The sequence below is a fragment of the Leptonychotes weddellii genome, chromosome 2 (genome assembly GCF_054177405.1).
Source record: "Leptonychotes weddellii isolate Sample4059 chromosome 2, ASM5417740v2, whole genome shotgun sequence".
NCBI lineage: Eukaryota > Metazoa > Chordata > Mammalia > Carnivora > Phocidae > Leptonychotes > Leptonychotes weddellii.
This window is the reverse complement of record NC_138370.1, coordinates 160,691,342-160,707,721: the sequence shown is the minus strand read 5'-3', so window position 1 is coordinate 160,707,721 and position 16,380 is coordinate 160,691,342. Positions and strand designations below refer to the sequence as shown.

Genomic DNA, 16,380 nt, shown 5'->3' with positions numbered 1-16,380 from the left:
GATAAATATCTCCACTACAATATGAAGACACAATGGAGATAAGAAGCCTGTGTGTTTGAAGACAAAAAGGAGAGGACATATACTTGGCCCGTTTTATTCATTATATAACCTGTCTGGCCCCCAAAGCCCTTTGAGTTTTCAATTCCTGTTGTAAATATTCAAGTTCTGTTTGAGATTATCTAACTTGGAGAGACGATGGACTCTGAAAAACAAACAGAGGGGAGGGGGGTGGGAGGAGGGGTTAGCCTGGTGATGGGTATTGAGGAGGGCACGTTCTGCATGGAGCACTGGGTGTTATGCACAAACAATGAATCATGGAACACTACATCTAAAACTAATAATGTAATGTATGGGGATTAACATAACAATAAAAAATTAAAAAAATAAAAAATAAATTAAAAAATAGAATTAAAAAAAAAGAGAGATGCTGGTTTCAGGCTACACACAGCCATTTTCTTTTACAAATGGATGCTCTCACCTGTAAACACAAGTCTACACTAGTGTTTATATAATGAATAAATGCTTACAAATGAAAAGATAACTTTATTCTGGTCGATAAAACCCAACCGGAACAATGCTCTAATTATTAAAACATGTCTCCAGAAGTAAAACAAAATAGTTCAACCAACAGTTAGATCCCATCTTTTTTGCCTTGGCTTTTGAGGGAAATAGGCCAATGAGAGATAAACTCCTACTTTTCATGTAAGTTTTGTGGAGAAAGACCAGTGTGAAAAGCCTCTTACACCAAAGAGGACAAAAGTTGAGGGAAACATTAAAAAAGTTCCATGCTTGGTCCCTGGATAGAGCTGCCAGCAGATCCTATTATCTCTCCACTGTGAGGAGAATGCCATAAAACCCAACTCTATTTCTCCTATTCTCTCCAGAAAGGACAAGATGGTGTCCTGGACATCTGAGCCAGGGCCCAGAAGTACTATGAGGATGCTCATTGCTTTATTAGATTGCTCCAAAATTAATTCAATTTATTAACTGCTCTAACTGCTCTAATCTTCCAGATGTTGCTGCCCCCATGAGTGGCCCTGGTGGGTGATGGCAATTTGGAAGCTGTGATGGGAGTTCCAACCCACTCCATCTGAGACCATCACTGAAGAAGGGCCAGAACCATATTGGATTCATTTTCTGAGTGAATCACATGACTGCTTCCCTATTTTCTTTCCTGGGCCTTAAACCTGAGGCTGTTTGAATAGCCTGTCAGCATTTAGACTTTCTAATTTCTTTTTTAAAAACAGAGGCTGAGTCAGAGGACCTCTCTTTTCTCTATAGCTCCTTCCAGCAATAATTTTCTATAATCCTAGGAGTAGAGAATATTCTAATACCTTTGTCTCTAGATTTTATTCTCTACATGTTGTGATGTTTGAGCATTCTGCACAAGCTCCTTGGGGTTTTTCTGCCCATCTTTTCTGTGAGTTTGGTCATCCTGTGGGTGTGCAGGAAAGGGACTGGGCCAAACTGGCCACCTGAGTGAGAAGAGCATTACCTCTTCACGGTGAGGTTGCAGGGTGTGTGTGTGAGGGGGGCAGCGTGGGAAAAGTGAAGAGATGGTCGATGGAGTCAGAACTGGTGAGGTAGAAGTTCAGTCAGAAAACTTGGCCATCTGGGCATGAACCCTTCCTCTGCACCTAAGGGGTGTGACAAGTCAATTAACTCCTGTGGGTCTGTTTCCTTATCTATAAAATATGGGAGTGACACAGGGAGGTTGCTAGGGTCCCTCATATACTGGTCTCTCCAAATAGACTATGGGCTGCTTGAAGTAAGCCTAGGATTTATTTTTTATTTATTTATTTATTTATTTATTTATTTATTTATTTATTTTTAAAGATTTTATTTATTTATTTGACAGAGAGAGCAGGGACACAAGCAGGGGAGTGGGAGAGGGAGAAGCAGGCTTCCCGCCGAGCAGGGAGCCCGATGTGGGACTTGATCCCAGGACCCTGGGACCATGACCTGAGCCGAAGGCAGACGCTTAACGACTGAGCCACCCAGGCGCCCAAGCCTAGGATTTCTACAGCCTCCTAGTCATGATGCCCACCGAAGGGTCTGGCACATAATTCTATCAGTTGGGCATGAATTTGGCTGCAAGTAACAGAAACCCACTAACAGTGAAACATACTGGGGTTTCTTTTCTCCTCTGCAAGAAGACCAGGGCTGTACTGGGGTTGCTTAAGGTGCTTAATGAGGCACTGTTTTTCTTTTTCTTTTTCTTTTTCTTTTCTTTTCTTTAGTATTTTTTCAGTGAGGCTTTTGAGGACCTAGATCCTTCCCCTCCTCCATCCTGGGCATGTTGGCTTTTGTTCTCATTTTTGACAACGTATAGTCCAAAGGTAGCTGCCACATTGTTAGACGTCAAACCCACATTCAAGGCAGGAGAATGGCAAGAGGTGGCACCGACCATTTCTGTCCTTTTATTTATTTATTTTAATATTATTTTTAAAGATTTTATTTCTTTATCTGAGAGAGAGAGAAAGGGAGAGCACGGCGGGAGAATGAGAGGGAGAAGCAGGCTCCCCACTGAGCAGGGAGCCCGATGCGGGGCTCGATCCCAGGACCCTGGGATCATGCCCTGAGCCGAAGGCAGACGTTTAACCAACTAGGCACCCAGGCGCCCCATTTCTGTCCTTTTAAAAATGAAAATGAAAACTTTCCCCAAAGCCACATCAGGTGCTATATCTCACTGGTGATAACTGGGTCACGGGACTACCACTACCTGAAAGGGATACTGGGAAAGCAAGTGTCTGGCCTTCCAGCATCTACAGTGGGAGGCAGCAAGAAGAGGGAGGGGTAGTTGTGGCTGTTTGGCTCGACAAATATTTTTATTTTTACTTATTTTTTATTTTTTTTTAAGATTTTGTTTATTTGACAGAGAGAGACAGCAAGAGAGGGAACACAAGCAGGGGGAGTGGGGGAGGGAGAAGCAGGCTTCCCACTGAGCAGGGAGCCCGACGTGGGGCTCGATCCCAGGACCCCGGGATCACGACCTGAGCAGAAGGCGGACGCTTACCGACTAAGCCACCCAGGCGCCCCAATTATTTTTATTTATTTTTTTAAAGAGTTTATTTATTTATTTATTGTGAGAGAGAGTGCGGGGAGGGGCAGAGGAAGAGAGAGACTCTCAAGCAGACTCCATGCAGAGTGCGGAGCCCGAATGCGGGGCTCGATCCCCCGACACTGAGATCATGACCCGAGCTGAAATCAAGAGTCAGATGCTTAACTGAGCCACCCAGGCGCCCCTGGGCTCAGCAAATATTTTTCAATAAATAGGACTCAAGAGTAAGCTGAAAATGCTTCTCTTTTCCCGAGAGGAATAGACTGTGCAATGATTATGAGGAAGCAGGCCTTGCCTTGCATGTGCTTTTTGGTTACTCACACCGCTATCTGGCTTGCATCTGGCAGAGCAGGAAGGACCTGCGTTTCCCCTCACAGGTACGGGCGGGAGGAGGGGCTGGAGGCAGAGTCAGAGTCTACGCAGAGCTTTGCCCGGAGGGGTTGCACTCTGCTGTTTTCCCGAGAAGAGCTTCACACACGCTAACCTTCTGGTTGGAGGATGCACTGCTTTCATGCCCTATCGCTGGTCGTGCTCCTCCCACGGCCAGCGGGGTATGAGCGCTTGAGAAGTCCCTGGTTCTGGCTGGCCTTCATTACCTTCTGATGCACACACATTGACCTGACACTTGAACAGAAGGGTGCCATGTTCACAGAGAGAAGGAAGCTGGCCAGACCGTGGCGCTGGGACACAGAATGCCATCTCTCTTCTTCACTGGGGGCCCCTGTGCTCTTAATATGAATGAAAAGGTGCAGGCAGGGCTGCCTGGGTGGCTCAATTGATTAAGCATCTGCCTTCGGCTCAGGTCATGATCCCAGCGTCCTAGGATCGAGTCCCCGCATCAGGCTCCCTGCTCAGTGGGGGATCTGCTTCTCCTTCCCCTGCGCTTGCGCTCTCGATCTCTCTCTCTCTCTCAAATAAATAAATAAAACCTAAAAAAAAAAAAAAAAGGTGCAGGCAAATTGCCTAACAAGTGCCCAGCACACAAAAGGCACTTTCATAAACGCTAGATGTTATGATTTTATTGCTATTAGTAAGAACGATGCTTCTTTTCTCCCTGCCCACCTCACTAGCAAGGACCTCCTTTTCCCCATATCACCCAGAGGTATTTGGACAAAATGCCAAGATCCAAGCTTGAACCATGCAGGTCCCTGACTCCACTTCCGCTCCCCTCGGGGTTTCTGGGCGGACCTCGGGCAGAAAGACACACTCGGAAGTTTCCTCAGGTGTGACGAAAGTACTCGCGTTGGGTAAACTGTCCTCACACAGAATTTGGCCTTTTTAGGAGACAACCTTGAAACCCTAATTATTGCTTTCAGGAATTTTCTCCTCCTGGGAACCACTCTGTTTCCCGGTGGAATTTTATTCTATGGGTTTTCTGAATACAATGAAAGGGAAAGTACAACGGGGATCCCTGCACAAAAGAAGTTCAAAGTTCTCTGGCAGAGATCTCTTCTACACACATGGGAGTACTTCTGAGCGCATCTCCGAATACTGCTGCCTTTACAAGCCTCACTTGGTTTTCTGTTGTATTACACATTAACAGATGTGAAAAGAAAGCGAGGTCAGTGGTTCAGCAGCTCGCGGCATGGCAGTCGTTGGTGTTAGGAGGTAACTGTGGGGTGTGGGCTCACCTGTTTTTTCTTCCCTTTATCTTGCAGGCCGGGAGGTTGTAAAGTCTAATGATTAAGGAGGCGGGCTTAGGAATCACAGTCTTGAGTCTAGATCTTGACTTCGCCATTTGCCAGCTCTGCCACCTTGGGCCCATTACTTAGCCTTCCTGAACCTCATTTCCTTATCTATACCGAGTGGGCAAATTCATACCCATCCCACGGCATTTATATGAGCATTGAATAAAAAATGCTATATGAGAAGGCGTTTTGCAAAGTATTCTGTGGCAAGTTCGAAAATCCCCACCCAGACAACTTAAGCAAAAGGAGAATGCACTGACTGACAGCCTAAAAACAGAGCTTCAGGTATGGCTAGATCCAGGGGCTCACACTCTGCCATTAGGTCCAGATTTCCCTCAACTTTTACTTCGCTTCCCTCCAGACGGGTTCTCCCTTAGTGGGCCAAGGGGGCTGCAACAACTCTAGTCTTTCTAGAAGTACCAGGGAAAGTGTCAATGCATCTCCTTGGCTCTGAATGATCCTGGAACCAATGCAATGTTTTGATTAGTCACACGCCCATGTCTGGAGCAAGAGGGGTGGAGTCAATACCTCTTGCATGGAATGAGCCCTGGTTTCCGAGCAGAGAACTGAGGTGCTGTTGCCAAAGGAAGCAGGAATAGATGTTTCCGAAGCTGACTGCCCACCAGAATGACAAACTTTAAAAAACAACAACAGTTCTAGGAAGCTGGCAATGGATTCGCTCAGCCCGGGGTGGAGCCTCGATGTCTAGATTTTGAAAAAGCCTTCCTGCTGCCAAGACTAGTGTTTGGGTCTCTAGGGCGCCCCCCCCCCCCCACCGTCCATCCCTCCCTCCGCACTGGATGGATCTGTTGACATCCGCGCTCCCTCCCAGAGTCTGAAGCGCCAGACGGCAGGGGCTCCTGCAGCTCTGGGTACCTGGCCTGGAGTGAGCACCCACAACCCATTTGCAGACAAGCTGCCTTCTCCCGTGTGGGCTTTCCTGGGAGAGAAAAGCTTCTATTTCGGGAAGAGGTTGCCGCGATGGAGGAAAGACCATGGCAGCAAAGGCGGGCAGGTCGCCAGGGGTGGGAAAGGCTCACGGTCCCCTGGGCCACACACGCTTAGAAGACTCCAGCATAACTTGAATAAAAAAGCGACCACAACAGGGATGGTGATGGTGTGTGAGTGTGCCGGCTCGGCGTTAGCAACAGATCCCCATTTTACAGACGATGAAGGGGAGGCCCCCGGCAAGGGGTGGGGGCTGGTCCAGGAGCACAATTAGGAAGTGACACAGCTGGGCCTGGCAGCCTGGCCCACGTGACCACTAGCCACCTGCCCCTCACCTCTCAGAGGGCTGGCACCAGGGCTGGCGGGGGGGGCATCACGCATATTTGCAAGTGGCCCATTTCCTTCTTAGTAGCATCCAGCAAACCTAAGTCAACAGCGGAGGAAATCAGGGGAGAGCAAGAAAGAGCCCATTGTACACCTCTCCAAAAAGGCTATTTTCTGCCGACTTCTTATTCCCCCAGCTGCGTGCTGAAGGTCATTGGTGACGTCTGCACAAACCAGTGAAGTCACAAGAAGGAAAACTTGGCCGGGGAGCCCGAGGCTGGGGAGGGTGGAGGTGGAGACAGAGGAGGGTGGAGACAGAGGAGGAGGGGGCCAGGCCACTGCACACCCAGGGACAGGGCCTCCTGACCCTCCCTCAGTCAGGCCAATGGCCTGCCTCCCTGGCCGTGACCACTCCCGTGGGCTGGCTTCCCCTCGAGCCCACAAACAGCCCAGCCGCAGGAGTCCGCCCGCATTCCTGTGAACGCTGGGCTCTGCTCCCTACTTCTCAGGAGGAAAGCTCTCTTGGAAGAGCTGGAAAGGTGGGTGCCAAGTTCAGGTTCATTTTCTTCTTCTCAGAGGGTGCTTTTTACGAGTTTGGAACTGGGGCGGGGCATGTGGCCTCTGCTTGGAAAAGCACTTGATCGTCTTTTTGAGGGGGACCCGTTGAGGGACAGAACCTGGCTGCTCTGAGGGGGGTGAGTGGGGAGGAGGGAGGGGTGAGGGGGGAAGCCTCAGGGGAGAAAGGAACTGTTGTCCTTTGTACCTGTGAAGGCCCGAAGCGGACTTTAGGGTTAGAAAAGAGAAACCTGCAGGGAGGAAGGCCACCTCTCTGGATGTTGCATGCCTCGGGGGCCGGGACCTCTTAAGGCAGAGCCACCTGCTTAGGGGAGGGCCTGGCTGGCTCAGGCTCACCTCCAGGGCTCCATCTAGGAATGAGCCCAGGACCTGGGACATCAGGAAGGTGTCAGAAGGGTCACCGTCTTCCCAGATCCAGACCCAGGAAGGAGGCACAGGGTTCGTGGCTTGCTTTGTCCTCTTTCTCCGATAACCTGTCTTCCCTTCCAGACCAGGCACATAGCCCCCCCAAACCACGCGGTCATTCACAGCTCAATCTCGGGGGCGGGGGGGGCAGTGTGCGTGTATGAGATGGGTGAGCCTGATGCGGACTGGCCTCAGGAGGCAGAAGTCAAGGTTTAGAACCACGGAGCCAGGGCTCAGCTAGGGTTGCGGAAGAATTTTTTTCTTTTAAGAGAAAAGAATCTGCTTAGACTGTTAAGTATGACCCAAGCATTCTTGAAAAAGAAAGTTTCATTGACACACCCCAGACAATCTGTTTTTGCTCTGTTTTTAAGGAAGAGTTTTCTAACTGGCAGAGCCCTCCCGAGGGGCAAGACTGCTGGCAGGGGTGGGAGAGGCGATGATGATGATGGAGAGCTGGCGACTGAGGCCTGGGATGGTCCCCCACTCCCGCACCCGCTCCCCGGGGCTCCAGTGTGGACCCCCATACCAGGCCATGTCTGAGGCGGTGGTACCCTTGACGTCACTTTCTGGGCTTCTCCTACCTTCCTGCCACTCCTTCTTGGAGCCTTTCCTGGGCACCTCCTCCTCCCACGGCTTCAGAAGCATCTCTCAGCTGATCGGCCTGGAACTTCTATCAGCGTTCCCCTCTGGTCGCTAAGAGCTGCCGGATACCTACCAGGCTCTGTGCTATGTGTCCCTTCAGCTGTTCAGTGTGCTTGGACCACACACTTTTAAATCTTGCCATCAGCGGCTTATCGAGTATGGAACCTTGGGCAAGACGCCTGCTTCTCCTGGCCTCAGTTTCCTGCTCTTTGGAAGGGGGATAACAGTAACCCCCACCCCACAGGGCTCAGGTGAGGCTTCTATGACTCGACAGAGACAAAGTGCTTTTAACAAAACCTGTAGGTGTGTTCGTTAAGTGTTAGCCCTTCACACTGTCTCTCTGAAGCCTCACGGCAAGCCTCGAAGGTACATATAATTATCCCTATTTTGCAGATTAAAAAAAACAACAAGGCTCAGCAAAAAGGTGGAGCCCAACTAGCTTTTAGTCCAGCAGTTTCTCTGCTACTCCGCACTGTCAGTGAGTCCAGAATCCACTCTTTTCATCGCCATACTAGATTGGCTTTACGTAATGGTTACAGAAGGAATAAATACCCCACCCTGGAACTTGCTTTTCAAGTGGCACCTGCCTTTGAAAGCGCAGCTGACCTGCAACCCAGTTCTGTGGAGAAAGCACTGGTCCGTGAGGACAGACTTAAAACTATGAAGACAGCCTGCCATATCTGTCTCACTAAATCTTCACCGTGATCCTTGGTGACATTACCTTATTTTGCGGGTAGCTGAGACAGAGTCAGTCACTTCCTCACAATATCGCGATTAGCATACGTTGGGATTGGGATCTGAACCTGTGAAACCCTGGCTGAGTCCCCGAGTCTTTGATGGAGCTTAAAAAAAAAATAGTAATTCATGCCCATTGAATCAGAATCCCTTGGGCGAGGCTTGGGCATGTGACTTTTAAGAGCCAGAATCCAACACTGAAAACCCCTCGCAGCGACACTGCCTCTCCCAAGTGCCAGACCCATGTTTCCAAACTGTTACTGAACACCCGACCTGGGCTCAGGCTGAACAAACCCTCTCTCCCGACTTCTCAGGGCCTCTTACCACCATGCATCTGCCGGTCTCCCCTGCTGGGTTCCCACATCCTCTCCATCCCCGCTGTAAGCGCTCTTCAAGATGTCTCCCAAATCCATGGCCCCTGCATCTTTGCTGCCTCCATCTTGGTGAAGGCCTTCATCAGTTCCAGTTTGGGCTGAGGCAACCAGGCAACTCATCTACTTCTGGCAGTCTCCATTCTTCCTTTTCTGTGTCTCTATCTCTTACTGGGCTATCCCCACTCCCTCTCCCCTCTTCCCTCCATCCCCAAAGACCAGCCCATATCCTTTCTCTGGCCAGGTTAATGAACTAAAAGCTATCTCATCGCCGTCTGCTTTAAAATTTCCACCGGCTCCAGACCCCCACCCCGCAGCTCAATATTCACACTCCCTAGCACAGCAAACCCAGGCCCTCAGCCCCTGGCTCTAAGTTCCCTCCTCCCTGGCCACACAGGCCATGTTGCAGCCACACAAATTTTCCCCCATCCCTTAAACACACCATACCATCACGGGCTGTGAACATGCACGTTGCCCCTCCTGCCTGACACGGGCTTCCAGCCTGGCTCAGCTCAAAAACTGCTTGCTTTGTGAGACCACGTTCAAATGTCATCTCGTCTGGGAAGCTTTCCTGGAGATCCCCTTGGGGGTGGGTACTCCTTCCTCTGTCCTTCCCAAGTACAAGACTCCTCCATCTTCAATCACAGGATGGCGTTAGAATGATCTGATGACATGTGGGTCCCTCAGTGAATTCCTCAACCAACAATCACGTATTAAATGTCGCCGACAGCCAGGTGGGGGCCCAGGTGCTGGGGATGATGAGTAAAACCGAGTTTCTGGCTTCAAGTCTATTGTGCGCAGCAGAGAAGAGGGGATAGGGCACTTCAGAGAGGGGGCACCGCTCGTGCAAAGACCAAGAAGGCAGGGGCAACAAGTCTTAGTATGTCTGTAAGGAAGGATGCTTGGCCAGAGTGGCAGGGGATGCCGTGGGGTAATCAGGGGAGCAGGAGGTCTGGAAGGGCCATCCTCACGCGTCCTGAGATGCTCCCCTGATTGCCCCAAGACTCCCTCCACGTGATGGAGACAGGACTGGAGAGGGCCATGATCACATTGCTGGCTCAAAAAGATCCCCATGAGTTGCCCGAGATTGTGCCAAATCCATCTTTACACCCTCAGCACCTCACCCAGGTCCTGGAGGACAGCAGGCCCAGAGACGCAGGGGAGAAGGCAGGAATGCCCACGGGGCAAGGAAGCCCTCCCCCGCTTCCCGGCCCCGGGGTGGGGGGGGCAGGTCCCGAGACTGCCCGGTGCCAGGGACTAAGGCTCCCTCTGCCCCACCCCTGCGGGGGGGCTGCCCGCAGGTGCCCGACTCCGGCCATGCTGGCCCCGGCGCTTCTGTGTGCCTGCCTTCTGCTGGCGGCCCCCGCCTCGCGCGCCTGGCCCGGCCCCGACCCGGCGGAGCCCGGCTCCAGCACGGAGGCGCAGATCCGCGACATGCACGAGAAAGTGACGGCCATCTGGCAGGAGCTGACGCAGCGGCGGGCGGCGGCCGTCGGCGGCCCGGACGCCGCGCTCCACGCCGCCTGCCGGGTGCAGCCGTCGGCCACGCTGGACGCCGCGCAGCCCCGGGTGAGCGGCCTCGTGCTCTTCCGGCAGCTGGCGCCCGGCGCCCGGCTCGAGGCCTTCTTCGACCTGGAGGGCTTCCCGGCCGAGGCCAACAGCTCCAGCCACGCCATCCACGTGCACCAGTTCGGGGACCTGAGCCAGGGCTGCGAGTCCACGGGCGCGCACTACAACCCGCTGGCCGTGCCGCACCCGCAGCACCCGGGCGACTTCGGCAACTTCGCCGTGCGCGACGGCCGCCTCTTCAAGCACCGCGTTGGCCTGGCCGCCTCGCTCGCCGGCCCGCACTCGATCGTGGGCCGCGCCGTGGTGGTGCACGCGGGCGAGGACGACCTGGGCCGCGGCGGCAACCCGGCCAGCGTGGAGAACGGCAACGCGGGCCCCCGGCTCGCCTGCTGCGTGGTGGGCGTGAGCGGCCCGCTGCCCTGGGCGCGCGTGGCGCAGGAGTACGCGGAGCGCAGGAAGCGGCGGCGGGAGAGCGAGTGCAAGGCCGCCTGAGCGCGCACCCCGCCTCCCGGAGGGCCCCGCCCGACGCCCTTCCCTTCCGCGCGCGCCCCCTGCCTGCCTCGAGTCTCTCCCTCTGCTCCCAGAGAGACCCCCCCCGGGGTCCCAGTGCTGCCATGGCTGAGGTCTCCCCCCAAAGCCCCTCCAACCACGTATGCTGAGACACCCCTCTGCCTCCAGAGGCAGCCCCCGGCCTCTGAGACGCTCATCCTGAGCTCTGAGGACCCCCAGAGGTATTGAAATACCCCAGCTGCCCTCCCCGAACCCCTCCCGCCTCCCCCAGGTCCCTTTCCACCCTGACACCCCTACCCTCAGTCCAAGAGCCCTGAAATCCCTCTTTACCCTAAGGACTCAGCTCCTCCCACCCCGTAGATTCCTTCTGAGACCCGTCCTGAGGTTACCCAGACCCCACGCCCGCCCAGCCACCTCTCACGCACCGTGCCAGCTCAAGCAGCCTGCGGTTAGGCGCCCCTGCCCGGTGCCCTCAGCTGTCACTCGCCCACTGCCACCCCGCAGAGAGCTGCTCCTTTGGGAACTGTTTGGCGGTCTTTGTGTTGCACATTAAAACTCAGCAATTCAGACTTGCATTTGGGGCCTTGGTTACTTATTTTGTCTGTCTGAGGCTCTGCTCCCAGGCTCAGCTAGTCTTTGGAAAGAGCAAAGATATTTCCCAAATCCGCACAGGATTTCTCCCTATCCTCCTCTCTCCAAGTCTGCTGGCCACGGTATTCAGTCTCTGGTTGGCATGTCTTCTGTGTGGCTCCCAAGATGGAGGGCACCGGGATCACTCAGGAAAGTGAGGAAAAAAAAAAATGACGGCTTCCTGGGCTGGAATCCAAAGGGAAAGATGGACATCTATTTGCAACTAGCTTCCTGGTGATTCTCAGGCTGGAGCCACCGGCCTGGCACACGGCTCATGCCACCTCACTGGGCCTTGGATCTCCTGGCATGGGCCTCTAAGTGCGGCCCGAGGTCCACTTCCCAGATGGCGGGGAGAGGGCCAGTGAAGCAGTCGAGCGGGCAGTTTACAGGGAGGTTGGCATTGCTGTCTGAAGTTGCTGGCCTTCTCCAAGACTCGGACAAGGACAATGTTCTCCTTCTTGACTTCTTGACACAAAGGCAGTTGGAACCATGGAGCCCAACGGCAGGCTGATTTTGATTAGGACTTAGATGTTCAGCCTCTCTTTTTGAAAAGCATAATCTATACACACACTAGATCAGAAAGTGCGTCCACCTTCATTTATTTTATTTTTTTAAAGATCTTGCTTGTTTTAGAGCGCATGTGTGTGAGTAGGGGTAGGGGCAGAGGGAGAAGGAGAGAGGGAATCCCCAGCCGACTCCACACTGAGCGTGGAGCCTGACGTGGAGCTCGATCCTAGGTCCCTGAGATCATGACCTGAGCTGAAATCAAGAGTTGGAAGCTTAACTGACTGAGCCACCCCGGTGCCTCTATCCACCCTCGGTGATTGAATAAAAGCACTCCCAATAACTTTCTAATGTCCTTCGGGAGACCCACTCTAGCTGCAGGTTTTCCACCCTGGTTACTCAGAGGCAGCTTCCATTTCTCCCAGCCTCTCAAGGCAGTGAGTCAAATGGAACCTTAGCCAGAAACCCATCCCCAGTGGTTATTTTTGCTTCTTACTAGGACTAACTTGTTATTTAAAAATGTTTCCTTGAACCCAAGTGACAACCGGAGAGAGAGGTTTTTGCCTGGTGACTGTTCCACCAATTGGTTCTCACTGGTTTGAAGTATTAACTTGAACTGGGCAGATCAGCACTGAGAGGGAACTAGCAAACGGAGGCTTTAAATACCCTGATCTCAACAGATGTGTGTGCCTATCCCCACAATTAAAAGTTATGAAAACGAGGCAGGAATCACAGAGGACACACAGTGGAGGCATCAAGACCCCATGGATGGATGCCCAGCACCCCATCTTCGACTCTGCTGCCCCATTATAGGTTAATTCAGGATCATCAGGGGAGGTTTGGACTTATTTTTAGGAGACTGGTGCTTCTCATCACTAAACTTCTGCTGTAGTCCATCTGGGCTATCACAAAATATCACAGACTGAGTGGCCTATAAACAACAGAAATTTGTTTCTCACAGCTCTAAAGACTAGAAGTTCAAGACCACAGCACCTGCATAGTCGGGTGAGAGCTCTCTTTGGGGTTCACAACCATTGATGTTCACTGTGTCCTCACATGGAGGAAGGGATTAGAGATCGCTCTGGAGCCTCTTCTATAAGGCTCCCCCCATCATGACTTTGGGACCTCCCAAAGGTGTCACCTCTTGTTACCATCATCTTTTGGGGGTTAGGATTCCAATGTATGAATTTGGGGGGAACACAAACATGCAGATCATAGCATCTTCTGTTCTTAGTTTCTCTTTTCACTACCCTTGGCCCCCCACAAGACTAAAGAGATATCCTAGCAGACCCATTCCTTTTGCTTTCTGTTCATTAAGGGGAATTGGATTGATAAACTATTCCGTGGGGCTCCAGAGACAAGAAACAGAGAAAGGAAATAATAGAAGGGTAAATTACAGTTCACTGTAAAGGCAAAGGAATGCATCTAGCAGGGTGGTTGACAGCTCAAGTAGAAAGGCCTGTTTGGAACCCCAGCTCTGCCACAGTTAGAAGCTGTGTGACCTGAGTTAAGTCACTTCACCTCTCTGGGCTTGGGTTTTCTCATCTGTAAAATAAGATCATCATATTGTTGTGAGGATTAAATCAAATGTTATTTGTGACAGCTATATAGTGTAGCACGAAGACCTAAGTATCTAGCACATGTCTAATTAATAACAATGGCTAAGGTCAGAAAAATAGTTACCTACGAATGGATTCGACTACCTTGTAAGGTAATGAGGGTCCTGCAACTAGAAGGATTCAAGTAAAGGAAAAGTTGCTTCCACTTAGGTTTGTAAGAAAGTTTCTGCATCCATGAAGAAGCTGGCTGGCATGAACCTTGACCCCAGTTCTTGGGGTGGTGGTGGGCGGGGGGGGCTTCTGAGACGAAGGAAGACAGGCAGGCATCTGGTTAGGGTTAGGGTTACAGGCAGGCATCTGGTTTTGGGCCCAGAACCTGATGTGTGCCACCAAACCCACCCACTGGACCCCACTTGGCCCCTGGAGGCTATTTTTACTCCTCTCCTCTTACAGATCTGTTTTGTTAATCTCCTTATATTCGCTGTTTTGACTTCCCAGCCAGCTTGCTAATCAGTTTGCCTGCCTGACTCACAGGGTTTGCATTTGTCACTGAGACTTAAACACACACTTGTTTTGATTTCTTTTTGTAAAATTAGAAGCGTTTGATGTAATGACTGTACCTATAGACACAGCTGGTAAAGTGAGAATAATGCTCAAGTTTGCACAGTTTAAACACAATGTAGACAATAATTAGAAATGCTATCTTTAGATGTTTAGGATAAGCTTTTTCTCAGAATTGCAGTGAATTTTTTCCGAGTGGGGCTTTTCAGTGCGTATATATACAGAAATACTAAAAACGTAAGAAAATAGAGCAAATCAGTGAGTGCTTTGGTCAACTTGAAAGACGGCAGGAAATAAACCAACTGATTTTAGATCTGGCATTTTTGACTGAATGCATAAAATCTTTACATTCTCCATAATTTTCATGACTGCCATATGATCTAATAATTTTAGGTGACAGATTGCAACCGATAATGTTGTTACAATATTCTAGAAGGAACACTCAGCCTATATTGTTGGCCTGCAGCGAGGGTGGAGAGGGAAAATGGTGCAAATAATAAAGATAATCATCTATATCAGGAAAATTACTGCATGTTTATTTCAGGTAACAAAAAAAAGATATAGTTATACTACATGATAATCGTAGAAACCAATAACACAGGGTCTGCAAATGAATAGAGGTTACTTCTTTCTTTAAATTAAACTACAAGATAGCAGCTGGTTTGTTTTTTTTAAAGCCAATTGTTTTAAATTTAATAGGCTATCACTGGCCTCAGCTAAGATCCAAAATATATTCCTGGGCTCACATAGATTCCAGAAAGTCGAACTTGTCAGTGTTGTACAAACTTTCCCTATTAAAAAAAGTCCCACTCAGTCGAGAGGTGATATGGAATGTAAGGCAGCGCATCTGTATCTATCACTTTAAATTGCCTTCATGCTGTATCAACTTGCTTTGTTTTGTTTTTGTGAGCAATCGTAATATCGAGAGACAGGTCCTTCTTATTTTTTCTGCTTCTCATTTCTAATTAGATTCACTACTGAGCTCTCTATTGCATCTCTGATTTTCACATTTTTCTCTGTTCAGAAAGACATCTGGAAAAAAAGGAATATATTAAAGTAGTGAGCTAAGGGGAATCTTTTGGCTTCTTGACATCCTAACTGAGCCGTGTCATGGTACCCTCAGTATTTATTAAGGAGGGAGATTTTTCCAAATGGAGACTTCCAGAATGAAAGCAAAGGGCAGACGGAGAAGGTGCTCATAGAGAGGACTTTTTTTTTTTTTTTTTAAGATTTTGTTTATTTATTTGAGAGAGAGAGACAGAGACGGAATGAGCAGGGGCAGAGGGAGAGGGAGAAGCAGACTCCGCGGAGCAGGGAGCCCGATGTGGGGCTCAATCCCAGGACCCCGGGATCATGACCTGAGCTGAAGGCAGATGCTTAACAGACTGACCCACCCAGGCACCCCAATAGAGGACTTTTTCAAAGAGAAGTAGGATACCAAGCCATCCAAAGGGCTGCAGCAAAGCGATGGAGCCAGGAGAGGCCCCATATTTTGGAGGAGCAGCACACCAAGAGGGGTGAAGACATGCTGTAATTTTAAGGAAACAAGGAAGATAACACCAATGAGCAGGGAGCTGGTCTTTGAAATTCCTTAAAGAAGAGGTTGAACCTTTTATGTCACATGGTGAGTAGGGGTGTAAATGCCCCAGTGGGACTAACACATCCAAAGATTCACCCCAACAGGTGAATGACTGATGGCAGAACTCTTTTCTAGAATTTCCGTCGTGATGGTGGTGTGTGTTGGGGATTGAGGGCACAAGAGGCGCAATGACGGGAAAATGCATTTCGTTTAAGATTGCCGAGTGGGAGGAGGCTCCAGCCGGGATTGAGCTGAATGCCACCAGGAGCCTCCTAGCTAGAGAGGCTTCTGGAATAGCTGTGTGAGGTGAAGAAGACAGAGGGGGGGGTAGGGGTGGGGGAGGAAGGTGGGCAGAGGAGGCATGGAAAGAGGAGTTAGGGATGAGAAATGCCTGGAATAAAAAAGCCAATCCATTTCTAGGGACCTTAATTAAAAGAACGACACACGCTCATATGTAAAAATCCACACCTAAGGGCTCTCAGGTACAGAGCGGTCACAAGAAAGGCAGGATGTGCAAACAAGCTTTCATTAAGAGACCTGTCGACTCTGTTTCATTTATCCAGGCTGCTCTGCATTCTGCTGGCAACTGAGCTGGAAAAATAATGGAAGGACAGACACACTCGAAGAGGCGAACAAAGGTGGGAACGTCCCAGCTACAAAACAGAACAGATGATAAAGCAGCCAAGGGAGAGCGGAGATGAGATGACATTCTTCTTAA

The 16,380-nt window shown here is 50.5% G+C and overlaps 1 protein-coding gene across 1 annotated transcript; it reads left to right on the top strand.

Moving 5' to 3' along the window:
• The first annotated feature begins 6,382 nt into the window (after window positions 1-6,382).
• On the top strand, window positions 6,383-11,404 carry SOD3 (superoxide dismutase 3). Its single transcript, XM_006749688.3, has 2 exons — window positions 6,383-6,560; window positions 10,052-11,404. The coding sequence occupies exon 2, from the start codon at window positions 10,068-10,070 to the stop codon at window positions 10,809-10,811; it is 744 nt and encodes a 247-aa protein (XP_006749751.2). The 5' UTR covers window positions 6,383-6,560; window positions 10,052-10,067; the 3' UTR covers window positions 10,812-11,404.
• Window positions 11,405-16,380: the final 4,976 nt, after the last annotated feature.

Coding starts and splice junctions, on each gene's coding strand:
- SOD3 (XM_006749688.3), top strand. CDS start 10,068: ATGCTGGCCCCGGCGCTTCTGTGTGCCTGCCTTCTGCTGGCGGCCCCC.